General features: G+C 44.9%; 1 protein-coding gene across 1 annotated transcript in view; it reads right to left on the bottom strand.

The window, feature by feature from the left end:
• LOC129703097 (plexin-D1-like) overlaps positions 1-25,774 on the bottom strand; it is a 95,698-nt gene extending 69,924 nt beyond the window's left edge. Inside the window, exons 1-2 of the mRNA XM_055645295.1 lie at positions 24,636-25,774; positions 3,755-3,907 (exon numbers count right to left, since the gene is read on the bottom strand). Of these exons, the coding sequence (XP_055501270.1) occupies positions 3,755-3,907; positions 24,636-25,586 (1,104 nt within the window). The 5' untranslated portion in view covers positions 25,587-25,774. The remainder of the gene's footprint in view (positions 1-3,754; positions 3,908-24,635) is intronic.
• Positions 25,775-26,984: the final 1,210 nt, after the last annotated feature.

Genomic DNA, 26,984 nt, shown 5'->3' with positions numbered 1-26,984 from the left:
TTTCGTTCTGTCTGACTGGCCTATGCAGCCATGGTTCTCGCATTTGGCGGGAATTATAATACAACCTTATACGGTAATTCTAAACGTAAAGCGTTGCTGGTTCAGCCTGTGGCTCGGGAAACCAGCCTCTGCATGATAAAACCAGTTTATTGACTTGCAGATTCTGAGTAGACTGCTCCTATGGCTCGGGTTGTCAGATCGATCCATGTATGTGCTCACTGCAGAGTGCAGGGAGAGCACCAAAAAAGCAGTACATTTCCTCTTCAGGAGATGGGAAGTGTTTTGTTTAAATGTTAATGTTACATTTAATACGGTACAGATTACTGACATCTTGGAGTTCATTTTCAAATGGGTCTTTGACAATAAATTGAGTTATAGGGCCTTTAACTGTGCCCAACGTGCCTTCCCATCATATTTGCTGCAGCGAACGGGACCCGCTCTGTCGGATTTCACCCTCTGATATTGAGTTTATAAAGGATATCTTTAACACAAGTTCTCCCAGGACAAGTACAGGGCAGTAAGGGATATTGCCGTTGCGTTAACACTACGTCACCAGTGGGCTCCAGTTATATCCTTAGCTTTGGTCTGGTTCTCATAAGGTAGTTATTCTCATGGCGCTGGTCTCAGCACAACGGGATCAGTCACTACATAATTGCGATTGGACAGGATGGTTACATCTGCAAATAGTATAATATTTTATGTTTATGATCTAGTTAAGCAGACCAGGGGGCGTCAGGTCTCTAACTAGTTTTCATGGCATACCCCAGGACCATCGGTTATGTGAGGTCACGCATATACAACAATACGTCAAGGACACCAAGAGCCTTAGAAGCTCTGATCTAGCAATGATTGTTAGTTACAAAAAACTTTATAAGAAGGTATCAGTTCGGACCATCTCCAGGTGGTTAAAACGGGGTTTGGCTTATACAGGAGTAGATTCTGATATTTTCAAATCTCACTCCACCAGGGCTGTTACAACATCAGCAGCAAGGGTTGTGTACGTTCCGCTGGACCACATCCTAGTGGCTGCAGGATGATCAAACGAACAAACTTTCCAAACATTTTATAATAACCCATTGCCAGACCGGGGATATTTGCCAACTCTATTTTAGGTTTGGTTGTATAGTTTCCTCCCGGAGAGGGGTTACTATTATTATTATTTATTCATTATGAATCTTTCCCTTATCTGCCAATGAAGCAGTTGTGGTTGTGTGGACTAGGTCTCACGGCATGAAATTACAGAGCTTTGAAATCTTCACGGAATCACTCACATGACGCCGAAGTAAAATAGTAAGATTAAATGAGAACTTACCAGTTTGAAGTTTGATCTTTATTTTATGAGGAGTTACGATGAGTGATTACGTGCCCTCCGCTACCAACCCTCGTATCATTAAGGTCATCCGGTATTTCTAGTCTTCTTTAATCTTACTATTTCACTTCAACTACTGTTTTCACACCACTGCTTTGAAGATTGACACACATGCGGACTGGCGGTCTTCTTCACGTAATCGCTCACCGTAACTCCTTATAAAATAAAGATCAAACTTCAAACTTGTAAGTTCACGTTTAATCTGACTATTAATCTTTCTATAGTTTAATTTGGTGCAAGTGGTCTGTGATTTCATACAGTTGCTTTGAAGATTGGCGCGTATGCGGGCTGGCGGGTTCTTCACGTCTCTCACTCCAACTTCTCATAAAATAAAGATCAAACTTCAAACGGTAAGTTCTCGTTTAATCTTTCTATTCTATGGTATATGGACACACTGATCTGTTCTGTATTTATGTCTACAATATTCTGTTGTGCTGCAGCAAGCAAGAATTTCATTTTCCTATCTGGGACATGACAATAAACTCTTTTGACTCAACTTGACTATCTCTAAACTAAACTAAACTAAACTGATATCATAGTTCATCTTGGATCATGTGTTTGTTCCCGATGGAAGTCCAGAACAAGGGGTCACAGTTTAAGGATAAGGGGAAAGTCTTTTAGGACTGAGATGAGAAACACAATTTTCACACATAGATTGGTGAATCTCCAGAATTCTCTGCCACAGAAGGTAGTTGAGGCCAGTTCATTGGCTATATTTAAGAGGGAGTTAGATGGGGCCCTTGTGGCTAAAGGGATCAGGGGATATGGAGAGAAGGCAGGTACAGGATACTGAGTTGGATGATCAGCCATGATCATATTGAATGTCGGTGTAGACTTGAAGGCCCAAATGGCCTACTCCTGCACCTATTTTCTATGTTTCTATGTGCTTGAGTCTGTAAAGTGTGGCAAACTTACAACCCTCTGTAACACTGGTCGGCATTGTGCAATAGGACTGGATTCTCAGCCATCGACCTGTGAACCGCCATCTACTACAATGGTTATATCAGTAAGATACCTCTGGTGGATTGCACCACAGAAGGTCTGCTCTCTGTACTCAGGACCAGTGCCAAGCCTAGCCCTAATCCAGGGTCTCAACTCAAAATGTCGATTTATAGCTTTTTGCCGAGACAAATGCTGCTTGACCCGCTGAGTCCTTCCAGCGATCAGTCAGCTGATCCAGTGCCAAGTCAGGCCAAATCCAAATAAACCAGGAAACTGGCAAAAGGCAGGTGTGGGACAGAGCTGGGGTGCATTATACCAGAAAGCAGTGGGCGGCACGGTTGGTGCAGCGGTAGAACCTTGTTAGGAGGAAGGTTCCATGTGCTAGGAAAGACGGTGGCAAAGAATCGCTGCCTTCTCAGTTACTTTGTTAACATTAGTGAGAAATCACAAATACTAACACAGCATGGTGGCACGGTGGCGCAACAGCTGAGTTGCTGCCTCACAGCACCAGAGACCCGGGTTCAATCCTAACTACGGGAGCTGTCTGTACGGAGTTTGTAGGTTCTCCCCATGACAGTCTCGGTGGAACGAAGGGCCTGTTTCTGCGCTGCATCCCTGAAGTCTAAATCAATTTATACTAAAGAAGCTTTTCTGCACATCTGACAAGGTGGCTTCAGCAGCCAGCATCATTGTTGGCCTCTCTCTGTACCGTATCATCAAATCCAACAGTTTTTCCAGGAACATGACGTGCTGATATGATAACTCCAATAAACTTTCCCCGTGGACTATTCATTAATGGGGCAAAAACTGCAGACTATAAACTCCAGGGATCGGCCTATTTCCAGTAGATAGTCGAAAGAAAGGAACCCTTGCATCCTTTCCCCGTCCGTCCCTCCCAGTTGTCATACTTGTTTCACTGTCATCTTGTTGAGTTTCACTGTCTATAACTCATTATCACCTAGCCCACAGCCAACAATGGATCCTTGTTGGCTTCACTTTTCCTTGATCATCGTTGCTTTATGCATATCTTTCATTCGTTTGTTCTATGTCCCTTCTATGTCTCTCATTTCTCTTCCCCCTGGTCTGAAGAAAGGTCCCGACCCGAAATGTTACCTATTCCTTTTCTCCAGAGATGTTGTCTGTCCCACTGAGTTACTCCAGCTTTTTGTATCTATCTTCGGTGCAAACCAGCATCTGCCAGCAGACACTACTCCACTGACAACAGTAACCCAGCTGGGCAATGCATATCTGCACATCCGACACCTGAGATCAGCTCATTAATTCTAAGTAACATGTACACATTTGATCTGAAATTATTCAAACTGATCCTCGTCAGAACAGCAGATAAGTGAAAGCATTTTTGAAAACAAAGTGCACGTCCATCTAAAAAGAGTAGTGAGCAACTTTAAGAAGGGCTTTATGGCCAGATATAGTTTTTTTTACCTTAATCAATCGTCCATCTTCTGCTCCAAGGAATATGACAGCCCAGTTCCTCACCAACGTAGCTGACACAGATAACAATCCAGAGTAACTAAATAACGGCATACTGTCTATTGTGTCCGAAGCAATGACTATTTCGTGCCCAGACATAGGAACCTAAAAGGTAGACAAAAAAATGTTTTAAAGGCTGTGAAAGGGCAATAAAATGTATTAATGCTCACACTATTGATGTATTCAAAATAGTTAGATATAGCTCTCAGGGCTAACGGAATCAAGGGACATGAGTGGGAAGAATGCAGGTCGGGGTACGGATATTGGATGATCAGCCATGATCATATTGAATGGTGGTGCTGACTCGAAGGGCTGAATGGCCTACTCCTGCACCTATTTTCGATGTTTCTATTCACATTTTAATAAATGCAGATACAAACGTCCACCCTACAACATTGTCAGGGGAAAGCAAAGCTTCTGCCTGGCTGTCTGTCGCTGACACGTTTCGCTCTCGTTTTAAAATAGAGGTAAATATAATTTTTAAATAATTAAAACAATTAAAGATAGACACAAAATGCTGGAGTAACCCAGAGGGTCGGGCAGCACCGCTGGAGAAATAGGATAGGTGACGTTCCAGGTCGAGACCCTTCTTCAGACTGAGCCCCCAGTCTCAAGTAAGGTTTCCTGTTCCTTCTCTCCACAGATGTCCCGCTGAGCGGCAGGAGGGAGTTCGGTGATTAGCTGAGGAATTCAATTCGTATGTGGTTAATTGGTTAAGTGGCAAATTGTGCAATTTATGTTAATATAAGCACGGTTTGCTGTCGGGGGGCGCCTTGTCGAGGGAAGTGCCTTGTAAGAAAAATACGAGTCTTTGGCTCGAGAATCTTCAGCGAGGAGGCTGAGGAGAATATGGAAAAAGCTGGAGAGGACTGGATGCGGTGAACACATGACGGGTAAGATGATTCAGTGTGATGCTTGCAGAATGTGGGAGACCAGGGAGATGGTGCCTCTGGCTGCTACAACGGTGGCAAGTGGTCCAGGTTCAGCTCCTGAAGAGCCGTGTTGGGGCACTGGAGAAGCCACTGGATGACCTCAGGGCCATCCAGGATAATGAGAGTTTCCAGGACAGGACCTGCAGTGAGGTCGTCACGCCCAGGATGCAGGAAGTACCAATGTGTGTGACTGAGAGATAGGGTGGTAACCATGGAGTGCAGGAGACCCAGGTGGCTGTGCCTAATGACAACAGGTATGCCCTCTTGGGAGCTGTCGGGGGGAGATGAAGCTTCCAGTCCGAGTGGCGGATTCATCGGTGGCTCCAATCCTAGAGATGGGACTCGACCGGCCAGACCAACGTCGGGCAGAGCCATAGTGGTGGGTGACTCCATTGTCCGAGGGGCGGACTGGAGATTCTGTGGCGGCTGACGAGACGCAAGGATGGTCTGTTGCCTCCCTGGTGCCAGGGTTGAGGATGTCACAAACCAAATTCAGAACATCCTCGAGAGCAAAGGTGAACAGCCGGCAGTAGTTGTGCATGTGGGCACAAACGACATCGGGAAGAAGAAGAAGGAGGTTCTGCAATGTGAGTTTATAGAGTTTGGAAGAAGATTGAAAAGAAGGACTTTTAGGGTGGTTATCTCTGGATTGCTTCCAGTACCTCATGCTAGTGAGGGCAGGTGTAGGGAGATAGAGAATCTGAATGTGTGGCTGAGAGGCTGGTGCAGGGAGCAAGGATTTATAGACCACTGGGATCTCTTCTGGGCTAGGGGTGATCTGTACAATTACACCTTAACTGGAGGGGTCCGACATTCTGGCAGACGGTTTTGCTAGGGCTACACGTGTGAGTTTAAACTGAATAGTGGGGGGAGGGATTGACAAAAATTGGTAGTACAAAGAGGGAGTTAAAGGGGAAGCGAGTACAGGTTGCAAAGTTGCAAAAGGCTCCCGAATTAATAGGAAGGAAAGTTCGAAAAGGGAAAAGAGAGTAATGTCAGGGCCAATTGCGAGCAGTGCGAGAGGGGAGGTGAATGCCGACATCAAATTGCTGTATATAAATGCGCAAAGTATAAGAAATAAAGTGGGACGAGCTTGACGCTTAGTTAGAAATTGGCAAGTATAATGTTGTGGGAATTACAGAGACATGGCTGCATGAGGGCCAGGGCTAGGAACTGAATATTCAAGGGTATACCTCCTATCAAAAAGACACACTGGTGGGCAGATGGGGTGGAATAGCTGTTTGTGAGGAATTTAATTCAGTCCCTTGCAAGGGGTGACATTGAAACAGGAGATGTGGAGTCAGTATGGATAGAAAATAAGGAATTGTAAGGGTAAAAAGACCCTAATGGGACTTATCTACAGGCCCCCCAAACTATAGCCTGGACATAGGGTGCAAGTTGAATCAAGACTTAAAATTGGCATGTCGTAAAGGTAATGCTGTGGTCGTTATGGGAGATTTCAACATGCAAAGTAGACTGGGAAAATCTGGTTGTTACTAGACCCCAAGAAAGGGAGTTTATAGAGTGCCTCCGGGATGGATTCTTAGAGCAGCTTGTATTGGAGACTACAAGGGAGAAGGAAATTCTGGATTTAGTGTTGTGTAATGAACCGGATTTGATAAGGGAACTTAAGGTTAAGGAGCCATTAGGAGGTAGTGACCATAATATGGTCGGGTTTAATCTACAATTGGAGAGGGAGAAGGGTGAATCGTAGGTGTCAGTGTTACAGTTGAACAAAGGGGACTATGGCGCCATGAGGGAGGAGCTGGCCAAAGTTGACTGGAAAAATACCCTTGTAGGGATGACAGTGGAACAACAATGGCAGGTATTTCTTGGAATAATACAGAAGGTGCAGGATCAGTTCATTCCAAAGAGGAATGAAGATTCCAAGGGGAGTAAGGGCCGACCGTGGCTGACAAGGGATGTCACGGACAGTATAAAAATAAACGAGAAGTACAATGAAGCAAAGATGAGTGGGAAGCAAGAGGATTGGGTAATGTTTAAAGAGCAACAGAAGATAACTATAAAGGCAATACGGGAGAAAAGATGAGGTATGAAGGTAAGCTTGCCAAGAATATAAAGGAGGATATTAAAAGCTTCTTTAGGTATGTGAAGAGGAAAAAATTAGTTAAGACCAAGGTTGGACCCTTGAAGACTGAAATACGTGAATTTATTCATGGGAGTGAAGGCTGATAAATCCCCAGGGCCTGATGTTCTGCATCCTAGAGTACTTAAGGAAGTGGCTCTAGAAATCGTGGATGCATTGGTGATCATTTTCTAATGTTCTATAGATTCAGGATCAGTTCCTGTGGATTGGAGAGTAGCTAATGTTATCCCACTTTTTAAGAAAGGCAGGAGAGAGAAAACAGGGAATTTTATTTCGAAGTCACGTGAGTGACTATGTGAACAGCCCGCTAGCTCGCATGCGCGTCAATACGTTGACGCATGGCGCGAGAATCAGAGCAGTTCAAAACTGCTCCGACAGGTATGAGAAAATGTTTCTTTCAGGAACGGGACGCTGCTCTGAAAATAGGGGCAGTGGGCCCGGAGAAGCTGGCACAGCTTGTGCAGCTGCCACCGTGGAGGCTCTGTGGAGCTTGTGGGATAAAAAGCTGTGGAGGCTCAGCAGGAGCTGACGGCTATAAATAGCGGCTGATGGTGCGGGCCAGATAGCGACTCTGTAAGGAGCTGATGGCTATAAATATCGCAAACGCCACGGAGGCTCAGCAGCCAGCTCGATCGGGACAGCGGCTGCCGTGGCAGAATGGGGCTCCACTGGAGCAGGCGGCTGTTCGGAGCATCTGACGGGCAATGCCTGTACAGATTGGTGCTCTGAAAGCGAGTCAGCCAGAGGCCTGAGGAGGCAACACCTGGTTTAGGGTTGCATTCTATTTCCTCCCCTAAGAAACTCCGTTGAGACTCCAGAAGGGAGGAAGGACTCGGAGTCACTAGCAGGCACAACCTGTCCAGTAAGTAAAACAAATAAATAAATAAACAAACAAATATATAATGAAAAAATAAATGGATGAATAAATAAATAAAATGGAAAAAAAGGAAATGTGCTCCTAGCTCAGGAGACATGTACAGGCTGTGTCAGTCAGATGCCTGTGGGAGAAACGCCTGGTTCAGGGTTGCGTTACTATATCTCAAGTTCAAGTTCAAGTGAGTTTATTGTCATGTGTCCCTGTATAGGACAATGAAATTCTTGCTTTGCTTAAGCACACAGAAAATAGTAGGCATTTACTACAAAGCAGATAAATGTGTCCATATACCATGATATAAATATATACACACATGAATAAATAAACTGGTAAAGTGCAAATAACAGAAAGTGGTTATTAATAATCAGAGTTTTGTCCGAGCCAGGTTTAATAGCCTGATGGCTGTGGGGAAGTAGCTATTCCTGAACCTGGTTGTTGCAGTCTTCAGGCTCCTGTACCTTCTATCTGAAGGTAGCAGGGAGATGAGTGTGTGGCCAGGATGGTGTGGGTCTTTGATGATACTGCCAGCCTTTTTGAGGCAGCGACTGCGATAATTCCCCTCGATGGAAGGAAGTTCAGAGCCGATGATGGACTGGGCAGTGTTTACTACTTTTTGTAGTCTTTTCCTCTCCAGGGCGCTCAAATTGCCGAACCAAGCCACGATGCAACCGGTCAGAAGAAGGGAGTGTTGGAGAGTCTTACATAGGTGACTCCAACTATGTGGATATCGATAAGGAAATCGAATCCCTAAACTAATGGGGGATATGCTTCATTTTTAATCATATGAAAGAGCTACCGGCTCTTGTCACATATTTGCCATCCCTTTGGGGATAGGAAATTCACTGGTGGAAGATCTGGCTAAAAGTATCCGGGAAATATGCCAGTCCAGATAACTGCCAGACTTTTGGATGTTTCCATACATCAATTTCATCAGTTGGGATGTCCCAGTGATGATATGTAGGCAAAGAATTATGTCGTCAAGTCCGAACCGCTCTGGAGTCATTACGGGCTTTTGCAAGTCAGTAGATGGGTCTCAACTCTCGGAACTGCAGAAAATTGCATGATCACTTCTCTGTAATACACAGTTGGGGCTATTGCCTTCGCAAAATGCTATAAGGCATGAGATCATTCCCAAATTGGTCATTTTTACAGGGCCAGTAACGTGCAGCCTGCATAGTATCTCTTCAGAGAGGACATGTAACAAGTTGAAGACTTGCAAGGCTGTAGGGGTGAAGTACCATTCTAGGCGGTTAAAGTTCCAGTATTCCAGCGGGTTTTACCCTGTATTCAAGGAGCATGAAATAAATAATTAAATAGATAAATGCGTCATCTTGCGCCACAAGAAGCCAAATATTCCGTCTGTACGGCCAATAGAGGAAACGATGGTTCTCCAAGTGGAATCAGAGACGTCTCACAAAGGATAAGTAGTCTGCCCAAGAACACGAGGAGTATATCTCTGATATTTCTCAAGATTGCAGAAACATGGAGCATGCCAAATCAGGTTAGGATTTGGCTAGTCTGATCATATGTTTGATTACCCAGTTTAAGATGGAGGATTGGCTTTGAGCAATTTAGCTGATTCAGAGATCTTGAAGATGCATACTTTGCCATATCTATACACGAGAGGCACAGATATATCTAGTTTTGATAATAAAGCCAGTGGTGGAAAGTTTAGGCTCTACCTAGGAGTTGTCTTCAGGCCTAGGCTATTTACAAAGATTTTCAAGCTAATGCTGCCCTACTCAGATCAAAGGGGCATTGTGTCATGGAGTATATAGACGACATGCTAAATTTATAGCTTATTAAGACTCGGGGTTTTATCAGTAGATGCCTCTTACGATATTAAGGATGCGGCAACATGAAATTTAATAGTGCCAACTTTGCCTATTCAATCAGGGTGTCCTTGGTAAAGGCGGCTGAAAGAAGCTCCTATTTAATCAAAGGCACGAGTGATGGCTGGTGCAGCCCTTTTCTCGGGCAGCTAGCTCTGCACGATTGTATGGGAAGTTTGTGAACAAGACGTGAGCTACTTTTAAATGGAAGTAGCAGAGGTTTGTGTTTCTTTCAGTTTGGGCTTAGAGAAGCGGTTATGTTATAGCACAATTGACACAGCTTGTGCTGCTTTATCATTCTCTATAGTCCCATAAGTGGGACAATAAATGATTGGTTATTCACCCGCTGTTCACTAACGTTATGCAAGGTGTCTTTTATATGATCGCTCTAAAAGCCTACTCATAGTAGTGGGGAATGTATATCAGTAAATTATTATGCATATATTCATCTATTGTATTCCTAATGGGAGCAGTATCTTTTAAGTTGATTATGCTTTTAGCAACTGATTTCAGTCTTTACTCAATCTCTGGCTCGGTCTCTGGGTCATAACTGACATGAGGGTAGCTTGTTTTGGGAATGATCTCATAAAGAAAAACGGGCATGGTTGCGTACAATTTGGAGTTACCCACCAGATCAGAGATTGCAGGTGTTATGTATACAGGTACACTTACCTTGCTAGTACCTATGAGATGAAGGATAGTTTCTTCATTGTTATTTAACAGTTTTCTCAAGTGATTGCTGATGGTTCATTAGCAGCCAATAGAATGGATATTCCCATTTGATCATCTTTTTGCAACAGCAGGAGGCTTACATAGTGCAGTTTCAGAAGTTATAAAATGTGGTTGAATATGCCTGGATGTTTGCAGATAGAATTCTGAACAGTGTTGCTTGAGGTATTGTCTAACTCAAAGCCAATTGGGACTGTGGTCTGATTAAGAGCAATGGCCATGTATGCAAGTTAGCATCATGGTGTTAATAACCCATGTATTTTCTACCGTTTATGATTTATCTGTTTAAGTGTTTCACACAGATTAGGTTACTGCATGAAACCACAGAGCTTTGAAGGCTTCACGTAGTCACTCATGTGACTTCGAAATAAAATGGAAAGATTAAACAAGAATTTACCGTTTGAAGTTTGATCTTTATTTTATGAGAAGTTGAAGTGAGGGATTACGTGCCCTCCACTCCCAACCCTGAATCTCATAAAGATCATTCTGTAACTCAATGGTTATTAATCTTTCTATAGTTTAAGTTTGTGCAAGTGGTCTGTGGTTCATACAGTTGCTCTGAAGATTGACGAGCATGCAGGCTGGCAGGCTCTTCATGTAATCCCTCAATTCAACTTCTCATAAAATAAAGATCAAACTTCAAACGGTAAGTTCTTGTTTAATCTTTCTATTATAGACCAGTTAGCCTGACATCGGTGGTGGGGATGATGCTGGAGTCAATAATAAAAGATGAAATAGCGGCACATTTGGATAGCAGTAACAGGATCGGTCCGAGTCAGCATGGATTTACGAAGGGGAAATCATGCTTGACTAATCTTCTTTTGAACCTAATTTTTTGAAGATGTAACTATGAAAATGGACAAGGGATTGTTGTGTACCTGGACTTTCAGAAAGCATTTTGATAAGGTCCCACATCAGAGATTAGTGGGCGGAATGAGGACACATGGTATTAGGGGTAGAGTGCTGACATGGATAGAAAATTGGTTGGCAGACAGGAAACAACGAGTAGGGATTAACAGGTCCCTTTCAGAATGGCAGGCAGTGACTAGTGGGGCACTGCAAGGCTCAGTGCTGGGACTGCACCTATTTACAATATACATCAATGATTTAGATGAAGGGATTTAAACTAACATTAGTAAATTTGTTGATGACTCAAAGCTGGGTGGCAGTGTGAACTGTGAGGAGGATGCTGAGGATAAATATGAAGTTATCCACTTTGGCATAAAAAAACGGAAGGCAGATTATTATCTAAATGGTGTCAAGTTGGGAAAAGAGGAAGTACAATGGCATTTGTGGGTCCTTGTTCATCAGTCAATTAAAGTAAGCATGCAGGTACAGCAGGCAGTGAAGAAAGCGAATGGCATGTTGGCCTTCATAACAAAAGGAGTTGAGTATGAGACGAAAGAGGTCCTTCTGCCATTGTACAGGGCCCTAGTGAGACTACACCTGGAGTATTGTGTGCAGTTTTGATCCCATAATTTGAGGAAGAACATTCTTGCTATTGAGGGAAAGCAGCGTAGGTTTACAAGGTTAATTCCCGGGATGTCGGGACTGTCATATGCTGAGAGAATGGAGCAGCTGGGCTTGTATACTCTGGAATTTAGAAGGATGATAGGATATCTTATTGAAACATATAAGATTATAAAGGGTTTGGACATGCTAGAGGCAGGAAACATGTTCCCGATGTTGGGGGAGTCCAGAACCAGGTGCCACAGTTTAAGAATAAGGGGTAAGCCATGTTGAACGGAGATGAAGAAACACTTCTTCACACAGAGAATTGTGAGTCTGTGGAATTCTCTGCCTCAGAGGGCGGTGGAGGCCGGTTCTCTGGATACTTTCAAGAGAGCTAAATGAGGCTCTTAAAGATAGCAGAGTCAGGAGATATGGGGAGAAGGCAGGAATGGGGTACTGATTGGGGATGATCAGCCATGATCACATTGAATGGTGGAGCTGGCTCGAAGGGCCAAATGGCCTACCCCTGCACCTATTATCTAACTCTTCTTCAACTGCAGTTTAAACGTGGAACCAGAGAGCAGTAGGAATCACAGAGGGGGAGCAGCGAGAGAGACGGTGTTGCAGAACTCTCGTTGGAGCGAAGAAGAGATAGAATCAGGGTCTCGACCCGAAATGTCACCCATTCCTTTTCTCCAGAGATACTGCCTGACATGCTGAGTTACTCCGGCATTTTGTGTCTCTTTCTGAGTCCTGAAGAAGCATCTTTGACCTGAAATGTTAGCTTGGTTTGCCTTGGACAGATGCTGCTTGCCTGCTGATTTCTATCATAATTTTTGATTCTGTTGATATTTCAGGTCGCTGTACTTTTGTTAGAATTGAGACGTTAGAAACCGAGCGTGTTAACTATATTACTCCCTCCTTTCTACCTACCAACCCTCCCAATTCCTTTCAACCCCAATCTTTCTTGCACATCCCTAACCTCACCCGTGAATCTGAGTCAAATCACTGCAGTCAAACCAGCTTTTTGTTTCTATCTTCAATAGAAAGGCTGGGTTTGTTTTCCCTGGGGAGCAGACGATACCTTCTAAAAATTTATAAAATCAAGAAGGACATAGATAAGGTAAATAACCACAATCTTTTCTGCAGGGTAGCGAAGTCTAAAACTATAGGGAATAGATTTAAGGTGAGAAGGGAATCCTTTTTCCACACAGAGGGTGGTGTGTATTTGGAATGAGTTGCCAGAGCAACTGTAGATACAGGTACAATTACAACATCTGCATTGATGGATACAGCATGGAAAAAGGCCCTTCAGGCCACTGGGTCCACGCCGACCATTGATCGCCTGTTCACACTAGCGTTATGTTATCCCACTTTTGCATCCACTCCCTACCCACCAGGGGGCAATTAACCTACAAACAGGCATGTCTTTTGTGTGTGGGAGTATAGAAGTTATATAGAATGTATATAGAAGAAACACGTTACTTCTTAAATCTTACCAATATGTTTAAAAACATTTAGTAAAGCTCGCAGATGTCAGCTATTTTTGTGTGCTCAGAAGTCAAGGCCCAAAAAGATGTTATTGGTTAGTTTATTTTGCTTCAGTTAGAACATTATGGTAACTCAGAGATTGGAGATAAAAGGCAAGGGCAGTAAGAAGTTAAAGTTGGTAAAAACATATATGCTAAGCAGCCAAAAATAAGAACTGAAATTATAATAAAACGCTGCATGAAAGTATAGATCAGAGAACATTTGGAGAGTGGCATATGTTTAGAGCAGTAGGGAAATAGAAAGGCTTTGAGAAAAGCAACGGAGACCAAAGGTTAGCAGTAAAGTTAGACCTGATAAGAGCAATATAGCTGTCATTAAATGTCAAGCACATAAGAAGGTAAATTAAAGTGCAGACAAAGCAGCTAGAACAGCATCTGGAGGATCATAAGCTGTTATGTCTAGGGTAAGTTTGAATAGATTAAGGTATGAGCACTGTAGTGTCGTTTATGATGAATAAGGTAATTAAGAGGTTTGATAGACCTACAGAAATCAGCTTTGACAGCGGATTGTTTTCATTTAGGGAGTAGTCAAGTTGGTGATACAGGCCCTTAGAGTAAAACACAGATTTGGATGTGTTTCCAGAGATTCACCAATCTCTGTGTGAAAAATGTTTTTCTCATCTCGGTCCTAAAAGATTTCCCCCTTATCCTTAAACTGTGACCCCTTGTCCTGGACTTCCCCAACATCGGGAACAATCTTCCTGCATCTAGCCTGTCCAACCCCTTAAGAATTTTGTAAGTTTCTATAAGATAACCCCTCAATCTTCTAAAATCTAGCAAGTACAAGCCTTCACAGGCATGGTGGAATGAATAAATGGAACATTGAAGGTTAATATAAATAAGATTTGTGTAATTACAAAGTTGAATTGGATCGATGCTCTGCCATTGGCACTGAAGAGATGTTGCATGCAATCTAACCGAATAACCCACATAACACCACATGAGATGTTTATTGGCCGACCTATGTAAGCGGCACAATGGAGAGGTCCTTACAAGGGACCGAGTTCGGAACAATTAGAGATAGAATTTAAGAAGTATATGCAACAGTTAATTATGATATACAAGTCTATATATGAACAGGTAAAGTAAATGCTGTTGGAGGTGGACCCTTTAAACCTGAAAACAAGGTGTATGTATGAGTTTTCCAAACCACCGACCGATGTTCAGGTAGAAGGTTGATATACCTGGTACCATTTCAATCATTACATAAGGGCTGTCCCGCAGGTACGAATAGATAATAGCCCTGAGGTAAGTGAACAAGAGGACATGATTTGAGAATTAAGGGACAGAAGTTTAGGGTTAACATGAAGGGGAACTTCTTTACTGAGAGAGTGGCAGCTGTGTGGAATGAGCTTCCAGTGGAAGTGGTGGTGGCAGGTTTGATTTTATCATTTAAAAATAAATTAGATAGGTATATGGACGGGAAAGGAATTGAGGGTTATGGTCTAAGTGCAGGTAGATGGGACAAGGTGGGAGTAAATGTTTGGCAAGGACTAGAAAGGCCAAGGTGGCCGATTTCATTGCTGTCAGTGTTATATGGTTAAGATAATGTGAGTTTTTTTTGGAGACATTAGTGACTATGAAATTGGTGTAAATAAGGTCAGAATAAGGGGGTGTTTGTGTACTTTTTGGGGAGCACTTTTTGGGGAGTACTTTTATCCGTAATAATACTAGCCCAGAGGGGTCTTTCACTAAAGCCATGGATAAGTTAAAAACCTAAGGAGTAAGGTTAAACGAAACGCAGGGTTAAGACATCAATTGTGTGGGTGGCTGGAGAGGATGTTGGGGAGAATGGCTGATTCAAAATTGGTTTGACCATTGGGGTTGTACTACATGCAGTGGCAATAATGTGCTGTGTTTTCCCCTGTATTAAGTCCCTCCTGATGAAAGCTACTGTGAAGCAATTGCCAATGATAACGGGTGCAGACGAATCCAGCCCTAAAGGAAAATGGACCTGGGTGAAAGAATACTACTACGATGAAGAAGAACTGTTAGGAAAATGTTAAATGTAGCCTGTAAGGGTAGCTGGGTCTTTTTTCCTGCCTCACGTAATGGGGGTGGGTTTTTAGCCCAGTTTCTCAAGGAGCCAGAGAAAGAACATTACACAGCATTACGTAAAATTAATTAAACGAGCCTGCATTTTAAGGCCATATGAGTGATTAGACCTGGGGAATGTGTGTGTAGTTTTCTTTGTCTTTTGAGACTTTTTAAAGTCTCAGAGGAGGAAGTTATATAGAAGTTATATAGAATGTATAGAGAAGAAACACGTTACTTCTTAAATCTTACCAATATGGTTAAAAACATTTAGTAAAGCTCGCAGATGTCAGCTATTTTTGTGTGCTCAGAAGTCAAGGCCCAAAAACATGTTATTGTTTAGTTTATTTTGCTCAGTTAGGACATTATGGTAACTCAGAGATTGGAGATAAAAGGCAAGGACAGTAAGAAGTTAAAGCTGGTAAAAACATACATGCTAAGCAGCCAAAGATAGGAACTGAAATTATAATAAAACGCTGCATGAAAGTATAGATCAGAGAACATTTGGAGAGGGACTGAGCTGTACTATCTCTGAATGTTCCAGGCCCAGATTTGTGCAAATTAAAGGTTTCTCATCTTCTTGAAGAATTCTCCATGTCTGTGTCATTTATATCTTTAATTTGAGTAATGTAAACCACGACAGGAGGAAACCGGAGCACCCGGGGGAAACCAATGCGGTTACACGGAGAACATCCACAAAATTCAGATAGACAGCACTCAAGATCAAGATCAAAACCCCGGGTATCTGGCACTGTGACATACTTGGACACGAAATGTACATGGATAAGAAAGGTTTGGAGATATGGACCAGGGATTAGGAGGGAGAGATAGATCAGCCATAATTAAATGGCGGAGTAGACTTGATGGGCCGAATGCCTAATTCTACTATTATTCCTTATGCCCTTAGACTCTTCGGCCCACCAAGTCCATGCAGACCAGCGATTCCTGCTCACGAACACTATCCTACACATACCAGGGACAATTTGCAATGTTACCAAGCCAATAAACCTACAAACCTGTGTTTCTTTGGAGTGTGGGAGGAAACCAGAGCCCCCAGAGAAAACGCACGCAGGTCACGGGGAGAACGTACAAACTCAGTGCTGACAGCACCCACAGTCAGGATCAAACCCAGGTCTCTGGTGCTTTAAGGCAGCAACTCTACCGCTGCACCACCATGCCGCCCTTATACTCCAAAGTGCTACCATGCCACTCCTATATCCCACACTCCAAAGACGAAAAGGTTTGTAGGCTAATTGACTTGGCAACATTGTATACCAGGTGTATTCCCAGTATACACTTCTGTAACCTTCATTGAACCAGATTTGATGCCCTGACTTGGCCCTGGTGGAGTGAGGTTACAGATTGTGGTGGTGCACAATTCTAATCTACTGATGGTCCTCACTGATGCTGACATATCAGTTGTCAGATCTACCCCATGTGGCACATCTGTACGACCACACATTACATTGAGGGTTTCCATGGTGTAGAGACGGGATCTTGTCTCCACAGCAACTGTATGGTGTTCAAGAAGGAACTGCAGATGCTGGAAGATCGAAGGTACACAAAAATGCTGGAGAAACTCAGCGGGTGCAGCAGCATCTATGGAGCGAAGGAAATAGGCAACGTTTCGGGCCGAAACCCTTCTTCAGACTGATGGTCTGAAAAGGTGTTCATTCCTTCCAATGCTGTCTAGTTTAGTTTAGTTTAGAGGTACTGCTCTGAAACAGGCCCTCCGGCCCACTGGGTTGCAAAGCAGGGGGAAGGTTGTGAAGGGACCTGATCGAAGCATCTCACATCAGAACATGTGCAGACAGGGCTGGTAAAGAGGAACTGGAAACTGTTCTGTCAGTAGAGAGGTCAAGAACTAAAGGATGTGGAATGTTGGTGATGTGCAAAAAAAATCCAAAAAAAGATGCACATGTTAAAAACATTTCACACAGCAAGCGCTGGGGATCTTGCACGCCGGGGGTAGTAATGGATGCAGAGACTTCCTCGAAGGTGGAGTCACAGGTAGATAGGATGGTCAAAAGGCTTTTGGCACATTAGCCTTCATCAGTCAAAGTATTGAGTATAGAAGTTGGGATGTCATGTTGCAATTGTATAAGATGTTGGTGGGACCACATTTAGAGTATTGTGTTCAGTTTTGGGCACCTTGTTGTAGGAAAGATATTGTTATGTTGGAAAGGGTGCAGAGAAGATTTACAAAGATGTTGCCAGGACTTGAGGGTCTGAGCAATAGGGAGAGGTTGCTTAGGCTGGGACTCTATTCCTTGGAGCACAGGAGCACGAGGGGTGATCTTATTGAGGTGTATGAAATCATTAGATGAATAGATCAAGTAGATGCCCACTCTCTTGCCCAGAGTAGGGGAATCGGGAACCAGAGGACATAGGTTTTAGGTGAAAGGAAAAAGATTTTACATGAATCTGAGGAGTAACCTTTTCACAGAAAGGGTGGTGGCTGTTTGGAATGAGATGCCAGAGGAGGTGGTTGAGGCAGGTACTATCGCAACATTTAAGAAACAATTAGACAGGTGCATGGAGAGAGGGATATGGGCCAAACGCAGGCAGGTGGGACTAGTGGAGATGGGACATGTTGGGCGGTGTGGGCAAGTTGGGCCGGAGGGCCTGTGCTAATGCTGGATGATTGCTTGACTCTATGATTCCAACCTGGCACTCAAAGAGGCAGCGCAGAGACAGACGAAAGAAAACCATACAGATCTATGGTGAGAGGAGAGAGAGGAGACCAGGTGAAGTGCTTTAGTACAGAGTTGGAATGGACTTCATGGGTAGTATATTCATAAGATCATAAGATGCTCTTCCATTCTAGGATTTACAAATCCTCATCTGTTGCAAAGACAAATCTTGTCCAGTACTGGAGATTATTTGCTATCATTTCTGCACATTATCTGAGCACAAATAAGCATTTGTAGTTGCTATGAAATGGGTGACCAAACGGGCACTTGATTACGTTGATGGTCTTCGGTATCTCTCCCTAATAAAACTCTGAACCAAAGCAAAGCAGCTCTGGGTCATTTAGACTTTAGATATACAGTGTGGACACAGGCTCTTTAGCCCATAGTCCACGATTACCCTATACAATAGCAGTGAACTACACACTAGGGATAACTTAACCGAAACCAATTAGCCTACAAACCTGTACGTCTTTGGAGTGCGGGAGGAAACCAGTGAACCCGGAGAAAATCCACGTAGGTCACATGGAGAACGTACAAACTCCGTACAGACAGCATCCGTAGTCAGGATCAAACCTGGGTCTCTGGCGCTGTGAGGCAGCAACTACCACTGCGCCACTGTACTGCTCGCATCTGTAAATACTAGGAGATACATACTGGCTGTATTTAATTATGGGGTGCAATCTAATGCATCACTAAGGGTGCAGCTGAATCATCAGCGTAGCGTCACCTGAGAATAAACATCCCTGCAGAGATTTCCCTCTCTGCCCTTTGCCTCTCTTAGTCTTTTGTCTTCTTCCAATCTCTGGCTTTCGTTCACCCATCTGACAATCAAAATCCCTCTAACCTGTATCCACCTATCACTTGCCAGACTTTGTCCTGGCCCCACCTCTCTCCTAAGTTCTAGGAGCAGAATTAGGCCATTCAGCCCATCGTCCACTCCGCCATTCAATCATGGCTGATCTATCTTTCCCTCTCAACCCCATTCTCCTGCCTTCTCCCCATAACCCCTTCTTACTCACTCCACTCGACCCCACAGTCCTGCAAGTTTTCCTTCCAGATCTACATAGGAACCTTCTACATAGAACAGTACAGCACAGGACCAGGTCTTTCGGCCCACAGCGTTGGTGTTGAACATGATGCTTTGTTAAACCGACCTCATCTGCCTGTACATGATCCATGTCCCTATGTTCCTTGCACTCCCATGTGGCTATCTAAAAGCATCTTATATGCTACCATATCAAAAGCCTTTTAAAATCCATGTATACAACATCCACTGCCCAGCATTCATCAATCTCCCTTGTCACTTCCTCAAAAACTTCAATCAAGTTAGTGTGACACGACCCGTTGCATACAAAGCCATGTTGGCAATCCCTGAAGTGTCCACTCTCCACCAAAAGGGAATGCTAGCTTTCTACTGGCAGTATTTCCCTTGTCACGGCAATCCAGGCACTCCACTTACTGGGTGAAAACGTGTTTCCTCATCTCAATTAGAACATAGAACAGCACAGCACAGGAGCAGGCCCTTCAGCTGAGAATGTCTGCGCTGAATCTGATGCCAAGATATACTGTGTAAGAAGGAACTGCAGATGGTGGTGACATTTCGGGTCAAGACCCTTCTTCAGACTGGTTAGGGATAAGGGAAATGAGAGATTTAGACGGTGAATTTAGACAACGAATGAAAGACATGCAAAAAAGTAACAGGAAACAGGCCATTGTAAGCCATATGGGTGAAAATGAGAAGCTCGTGCAACTTGGGTGGGGGAGAGATAGAGCAAGAGAGAGAGAGAGAGAGAGAGGAGGAATGCCGGGGCTACCTGAAGTGAGAGAAATCAATATTCATACCACTAGGTTGTAAGCTGCCCAAGTGAAATATGAGATGCTGTTCCTCCAATTTGCTTTTAGCCTCACTCTGACAACGGAGGAGACCGAAATGTCCGTGCGGGAATGGGAAGAATTAAAGTGTCCAGCAACCGGGAGATCAGGTTGGTTTACACGGGCTGAGTGAAGGTGTTCCGTGAAATGATTGCCCAGTCTGTGTTAGGTCTCGCCGATGTATAAAAGTCCACATTTTGAACAACGGACACAGTAGGTAAGTTGGAGGAGGTGCAAGTGCATCTCTGCCTAACCTGAAAGGACTGTCGGGGTCCCTGGACAGAGTCGAGGGAGGAGGTATAACGACAGGTGTTGCATCTTGTGCGGTTGCAGGGGAAAGTACCTGGGGAGGCGGTGGTTCGGGTGGGAAGGGATGAGTTAACCAGGGAGTTGCGGAGGGAAGTGTCTCTACGAAAGGCGGAAAGGGATAAAGATGGGAAAATGAGGCTAATGGTGGGATCTCGTTGGAGGTAGCGGAAATTTCGGAGGATTATGTGTTGTATGCGACAGCTGATGGGGTGGGAAGGTAAGGACTAGGGGGACTGTCTCTGTTGCGATGAGGGGGAGCAAGGGCGGAGCTGCAGGGTACTGAGGAGATACGAGTGAGGGCCTCATCAATGATGGGAGAGGGGAACCCCTGTTATCTAAAGAATTAGGACATCTCGGGTGTTCTAGTATGGGTGCAGATTGCAAGTAAGGAATAGAGTCTTTGCAGGAAGCAGGGTGGGAAGAAGTGTAGTTGATATAGTTGTGGGAGTCAAGCAATAGTCTATTTCCTATGATGGAGACCGAGATCGAGAAAGGGGAGGGAGATGTCGGAGATGGTCCAAGTAAATTTGAGTGCAGGATGAAAATTGGTGTTGAAGTTGATGAAGTCCATGAGTTCTGCATGGGTGCAGGAGGTAGCATCGATGCAGTCATCAATGTGACGAGATAGATTTTGGGGATAGACGATAGACAATAGACAATAGACCATAGGTGCAGGAGAAGGCCATTTGGCCCTTTGAACCAGCACCGCCATTCAATGTGATCATGGCTGATCATCCCCAATCAGTACTCCATTCCTGCCTTCTCCCCATATCCCCTGACTGCTATTTTTTAAGAGCCCTATCTAGCTCTCTCTTGAAAGCATCCAGAGAACCTGCCTCCACCGCCCTCTGAGGCAGAGAATTCCACAGACTCACCACTCTCTGTGAGAAAAAGTGTTTCATCCGTTCTAAATGGATTACTCCTTATAAACTGTGGCCCCTGGTTCTGGACTCCCCCAACATCAGGAACATGTTTCCTGCCTCTAGTGTGTCCAAGCCCTTAACAATCTTATATGTTTCAATGAGATCACCTCTCATCTTTCTAAACTCCAGAGTGTCCAAGCCCAGCTGCTCCATTGTCTCAGCATATGACAGTCCCGCCATCCCAGGAATTAACCTTGTAAACCTACGCTTCATTCCCTCAATAGCAAGAGTGCCCTTCCTCAAATAAGGGGACCAAAACTGCACACAATACTCCAGGTGTAGTCTCACTAGGGCTCTGTACAACTGCAGAAGGACCTCTTTGCTCCTATATTCGATTCTTCTTGTTATAAAGGCCAACATGCCATTCGCTTTCTTCACTGCCTGATGTATCTGCATGCTTACAGGGCTCTCGCTTAACTTTTTTTTCCAGGACAAGGGGTCACAGCTTAAGGATAAGGGGGAAATCCTTTAAAACCGAGATGATGAGAAGAACTTTTTTCACACAGAGAGTGGGTGAATCTCTGGAACTCTCTGCCACCGAGGGTAGTTGAGGCCAGTTCATTGGCTATATTTAAGAGGGAGTTAGATGTGGCCCTTGTGGCTAAGGGGATCAGGGGGTATGGAGAGAAGGCAGGTACAGGTTACCGAGTTGGATGATCAGCCATGATCATATTGAATGGTGGTGCAGGCTCGAAGGGCGGAATGGCCTACTCCTGCACCTAATTTCTATGTTTCTATGTTTCCTCACCCCGCACCTAGTATCTTTCCCACGCAATACAGCCATCACCGCTGACACAAAATTCCTTTTCTCCAGAGATGCAGCCTGACCCGCGGAGGTACTCCAGCTTTTTGTGTCTATCTTCGGTACAAACCAGTAACTGGTTGCCAAGCAGGGCAAAATTACTCGGTGTTTAGGTTGCCCGGCGGCGCTTTGAGTGGTCAGTGGTACCCGGGCAACCGTTAATTTTGAGCCCTGGCTTACTTTCATAGACTTATGTACAAGGGCCAGTGCCAGTGTATGCCTGGAACAGTGATTGTTCAACGTACCCTACAAAGAGGCAGGCATAGCTGGGGCCCGTGCGGGTGCCCATAGCTACGACTTGGACTTTGAGGAAGTGGGAGTAGTCAAAGGAGAAGTTGTTGAGGGTGAGGACCAGCTCCGCTAGGCAGAGTAGAGTGTTAGTGGAGGGAAATTGGATGGTTCTGCGGTTGAGGAAGAAACAGAAGGGTTTAAGGTCTTCCTGGTGAGGGATGGAGGTGTAGAGTGACTGAACGTCCATTGTAAAGATGAGGGAGTGGGGCTCGGAGAGTGGAAGTCATTAAAGAGACAAACGGGAGAGATTGGACCGGGGGGATAGGATGGAGTAGAGGAATCATTTCCGTGAGACAGGAGCAGGCAGAAACAATGGGTCTGCCAGGGCAGTTGTGTTTGTGGATTTTGGGGAGAAGATAAAGATGGGCTGTGCGGGGCTGGGGAACAATAAGGTTAGAGGCTGTGGAGGGCAGACAGTCAGAAGTGATGAAATCAGTAATTGTGTTTGAGATTAAGTCCTGGTGCTCATCTGTTGGATCATGGTCCAAGGATCAGTAGGAGAAGGTGTCTGAGAGTTGTCGTCTGGCCTCAACCCGGTAGAGGTCAGCGAATAGACTAAGGTTGGAGTAGGGGAGTGGAAAGGTTATACTAATCTCATCTGCCTGCACGTAATCCTTATCCCTCCATTCCGTGCATTCCGTGCCCATCGAAAAGCCCCTTGAATGTCACCATCATATCTGCCCCCACCACCACCCCGGGCAGCACGTTCCCAGCACCCACCACCCTCTGTGTACAAAACACGCCCACCACATCATGTACACCTCAATAAGGCCACTTCTCAGTCTCCTACACTCCAAATAAAAAAGTTGCAGTCTATCTAAACTTTCCTTATAACCCAAGCCTGAAAATCCAGGGAGCATCTGGGTGAATCTTATCTGCACCCTTTCCTGCCTATAGCCGGGTGATTAGAAATGCACACAATACAACAAGACTGGTCTTGCCAACAACTTTACACTCAATACTCTTTCCAATACAGGCGAGCGTGCCAAATACCTTCTTCCCCATCTTGTCCTACTGATTCACCACCTTCTGAGTCTGAAGAAGGGTCTCGACCCGAAGCGTCGCCCATTCCTTCTCTCCAGAGATTCTGCCTGTCCCGCTGAGTTACTCCAGATTTTTGTGTCCATCTTCAGTGTAAACCAGCATCTGCAGTTTCTTCCTACACATTCATGGAACCTTGTGCCTGTATTTCTAGAGCACCCCCTCACAGCTCAGAGTTTGGACCACGCCCCTTCCCTCACTGGGCACAGTGATTGGATCATATCTGCACGAGCCTCTGCAGTTTCTTTGACTCAGCTTCCCACAAGGTCCAAAGATGTACTTGATGGGGCTCTGCAGACTTATCCAGCTCACTGCTCTCTAAAGCCACCAATGCCGACTCTTTGGTAATCCGTATACGACCCAAGACATCACAACGCTCATGCCTCAATTCCTTAACTTCTGTAATCTAGCTTTCGGTAAAAACGGATGAGAAATACTTAGTATCTCCTGGATTTGGGCTCTTTATAACCCGCAGTATTTTTCTGGGCATTTGAGGGCACAAATCCAGCGCAATGTGAACGTTCTAAACCAGCGCGTTCACAGGAACCCACTAGAAAGCTGATTTAAATTGACTTTAATTTACTGCAATTGAACACTAAATTCCTTCCATTTGGCCTATAAATTGATGTAAATGAGATTTAAAAATCATGTTTTATTGTGAATTATTTGTGAATATTATTTGGACACTTAGGCTATTTAAAAATGTTAATCATTTATTAAGAAATGGATAGATGTTTAGATCTCTTAATTGAAGTTTGAAATTAGCTACACTTGGGTAACTAACTAATTATATGCTTTAATTTCAGGTCATCCAAGTTAGATTATTTTATATTTGTTTCAGAATGGTTCAATCTATGATAACTGAAAATTTCATTCAGTTCTCTTAATTTTTAAGAAGGTTATGGGCTTTTGACTGCACGCAATCACAGCTTTTTTGTTATGTCCATAGAAAATCAATAGGGAACAGATGCTAATTTCCGAGTATGAAAATGGCCATAACTTTTTTATTACTTGAGATATGAAAGTGAATTAGGTGTCAAATTAAACTTATTGTTATGTTTTATCTGATGGGATAAATTTCAGACTTGATTTTTTAAATCTCAAAATTTTGTAACATTGCTAGCATACCTTCTTTAAACATTGCCCTTTTCACCTTAAACCTATGCCCTCTAGTATTTGATATTTCCATTCTTAGAAGTGGGTGATGGGCTAACCTTCGGGTCGGAATCCTTCTTCAGACACTGAAGGTAAGAGAACCAGTAGGACAAGGTGTTGAAACGTCACCCATTCCTCCCCCCCCCCCCCCCCCCCCCCCCCCCCCCCCCCCAGAGAAGCTGCCCGTCCCGCTGAGTCACTGCAGCATTTTGTGTCTATCTTCCAAGCAAAACGTACCTTTTTGACGGTGTTGAAGCGCCCCAACTCGAAGAGGCAGAGCGCATTGTGTTGCGGCTGTTCCTGGCGAGAGAGCACAGCGGCCAGGAAGGACTGGGAGCCGGCGGTGCTGACCAGGGCAGACGACAAGACCTGGAGGGGCCCACTCCCAGCTAAGCTGCAGGAGATGCTGACCAGAACGCCTTGCCTGGCGTTAGAAACATAGGCGAAGAAGACTTTGGCGTTGGCTGCATTGACTGAGATGTAGATTGCGCCGTTAAGGTGGAAACCCTGCACGAATTGGTGCTCCTCGGAGGTTGGCAGGTCTACGAACGGCTCTAGAGAGTCGGAATCGTAGTTGAGGAAGAGGCTCCCGGTCACTGGGCCCTCCAGAGACCTTAAGAAGATGCGGGTTTCCTTGATCTCGTGGTAGCTACTATCGCCCTTGCAGCCGGCGGGGATGAACCTGCTGTCCTCGCCCGTGGAGGTGACGGCGGTCAGCATGTGGGTCGAGTTGTTGATAGGCACCGGGAAAGCCAGGGTGGAGGCCCTCAAGTCCAGTGTGGCCACTCGGCCCTTCTCGTTCTGCTGGGAATCGCTGATGTTGCTGAGCTGGCGCACCTCGCAGGCGCCACCCCTCACGGTGCCGCAGGTGATGAGATATCCGTGGTCCTCGTCCACCACCAAGATGCGGTTGACATTGGTGGTGTTGGTCCAGCGCTGGCAGCAGCCCTGACTCTTCATACACGGTCCGTCCAGACGCGGGCCGGTGCGGACCCAGCGCTCCAGCACCAGTCCCCGGGTGAACTGGTGCAAGGAGTTGTTACTGGCCACGAACACCCTGCCGCCCCCCCGGCTACTCATGGCCATGTTGTTGGTGTTGCTCTCGAAGCGGTAGCTGATCTCCGCGGCCCGGGCGAGCAGGAGGCTGGAGAGCAGGAGGCAGATCCGCAGAGCCTGTGCAGGATGCATGAATGCGAGATGTGTCCAACACCAGGGCTACAAGCGCCCCGCTTCCATACTGTGTGCGCTCACAACTCACACTGTGCAATGGCAACAACTTGCACGACACGAGCACCCGCTTCCTTTTCCGTTTGAATTTCCTGCTGGTATTTTTTTTCACTATCTTCAGAAATAATCTATTCAGAATGTGTGTGTATATATATATATATATATATGTGTGTATGTGTATAGATAGATCATAATCATAATAATACTTTATTAGCCAAGTATGTTTTGCAACATACGAATTTGATTTGCCACATAGTCATACCAATAAAAAGCAACAACACACACTAAACACATTTTAACATAAACATCCACCACAGTGACCCCTCCACCTTCCTCACTGTGATGCAAGGCGAACAAAAGTTAAATCTCTCCCTCCTTGGTTCTCCTGCCGTCGGGCCTCTAACTTTCCGTTGATGGGACAATCTTACTCCCGTAGCCAGCGGCGGGCCTCCTCGTTGGGACGATCAAGCTCCTGCACCAGGGGGGAATCTCAGCTCCCCCGCGCCGAGTTTGGAGCATCGCGACGTAGGTCTTAACCCGAGACTAAGAGTTGCTTGATGTTAAAGTCTGCAGGCTGCAGTTGGAGCGTCGATCCTTGGCAAGGAATCGGCACCGATAGTAAGTCCACACCCCATGGTGGGGCTCAAAGTCAGTCAGCAAGGCCTCCAGCTCCATGATGATAAGACGCAGAGCGACTGGAGATACAATCCGGAAAATAATCGCAAATCCGGCAGGGTCAGAGATTGAAAAAAGTTTCCCCCGATCCCCCCACCCACATAATTTGCTATATTAATAGCAAAAGGATAACGAGGGATAAAATTGGTCCATTAGAGAATCAGAGTGGACAGCTATCTGCAGAGCCAAAAGAGATGGGGGTGATATTGAACAATTTCTTTTCTTCGGTATTCACCAAGGAGAAGGATATTGAATTGGATATGTGAGGTAAGGGAAACACGTAGAGTAGCTATGGAAACTATGAGATTCAAAGAAGAGGAAGTACTGACACTTTTGAGAAATATAAAAGTGGATAAGTCTCCAGGTCCGGACAGGATATTCCCTAGGATATTGAGGGAAGTTGTGGAAATATCAGGGTCTATGACAGAAATATTTCAAATGTCATTAGAAACGGGAATAGTACCGGAGGATTGGCGTACTGCGCATGTTGTTCCATTGTTTAAAAAGGGGTCTAAGAGTAAACCTAGCAATTTTACTTCGGAGTCACGTGAGTGACTTCGTGAAGAACCCCGCTTACGGCGCATGCGTGTCATATCGCATACACGCATTCAACGTGTCGGACCTGGGGAGGACGTCCCCTTGAGCGGGAGAGTTAAAAAGCCGGTGGACGGCAGGTAAGTGATT

Source organism: Leucoraja erinacea, chromosome 13 (genome assembly GCF_028641065.1).
Source record: "Leucoraja erinacea ecotype New England chromosome 13, Leri_hhj_1, whole genome shotgun sequence".
Lineage (NCBI taxonomy): Eukaryota > Metazoa > Chordata > Chondrichthyes > Rajiformes > Rajidae > Leucoraja > Leucoraja erinaceus.
Note: the sequence above shows the minus strand (reverse complement) of the source record. Positions and strands in the feature narration are given on the sequence as shown.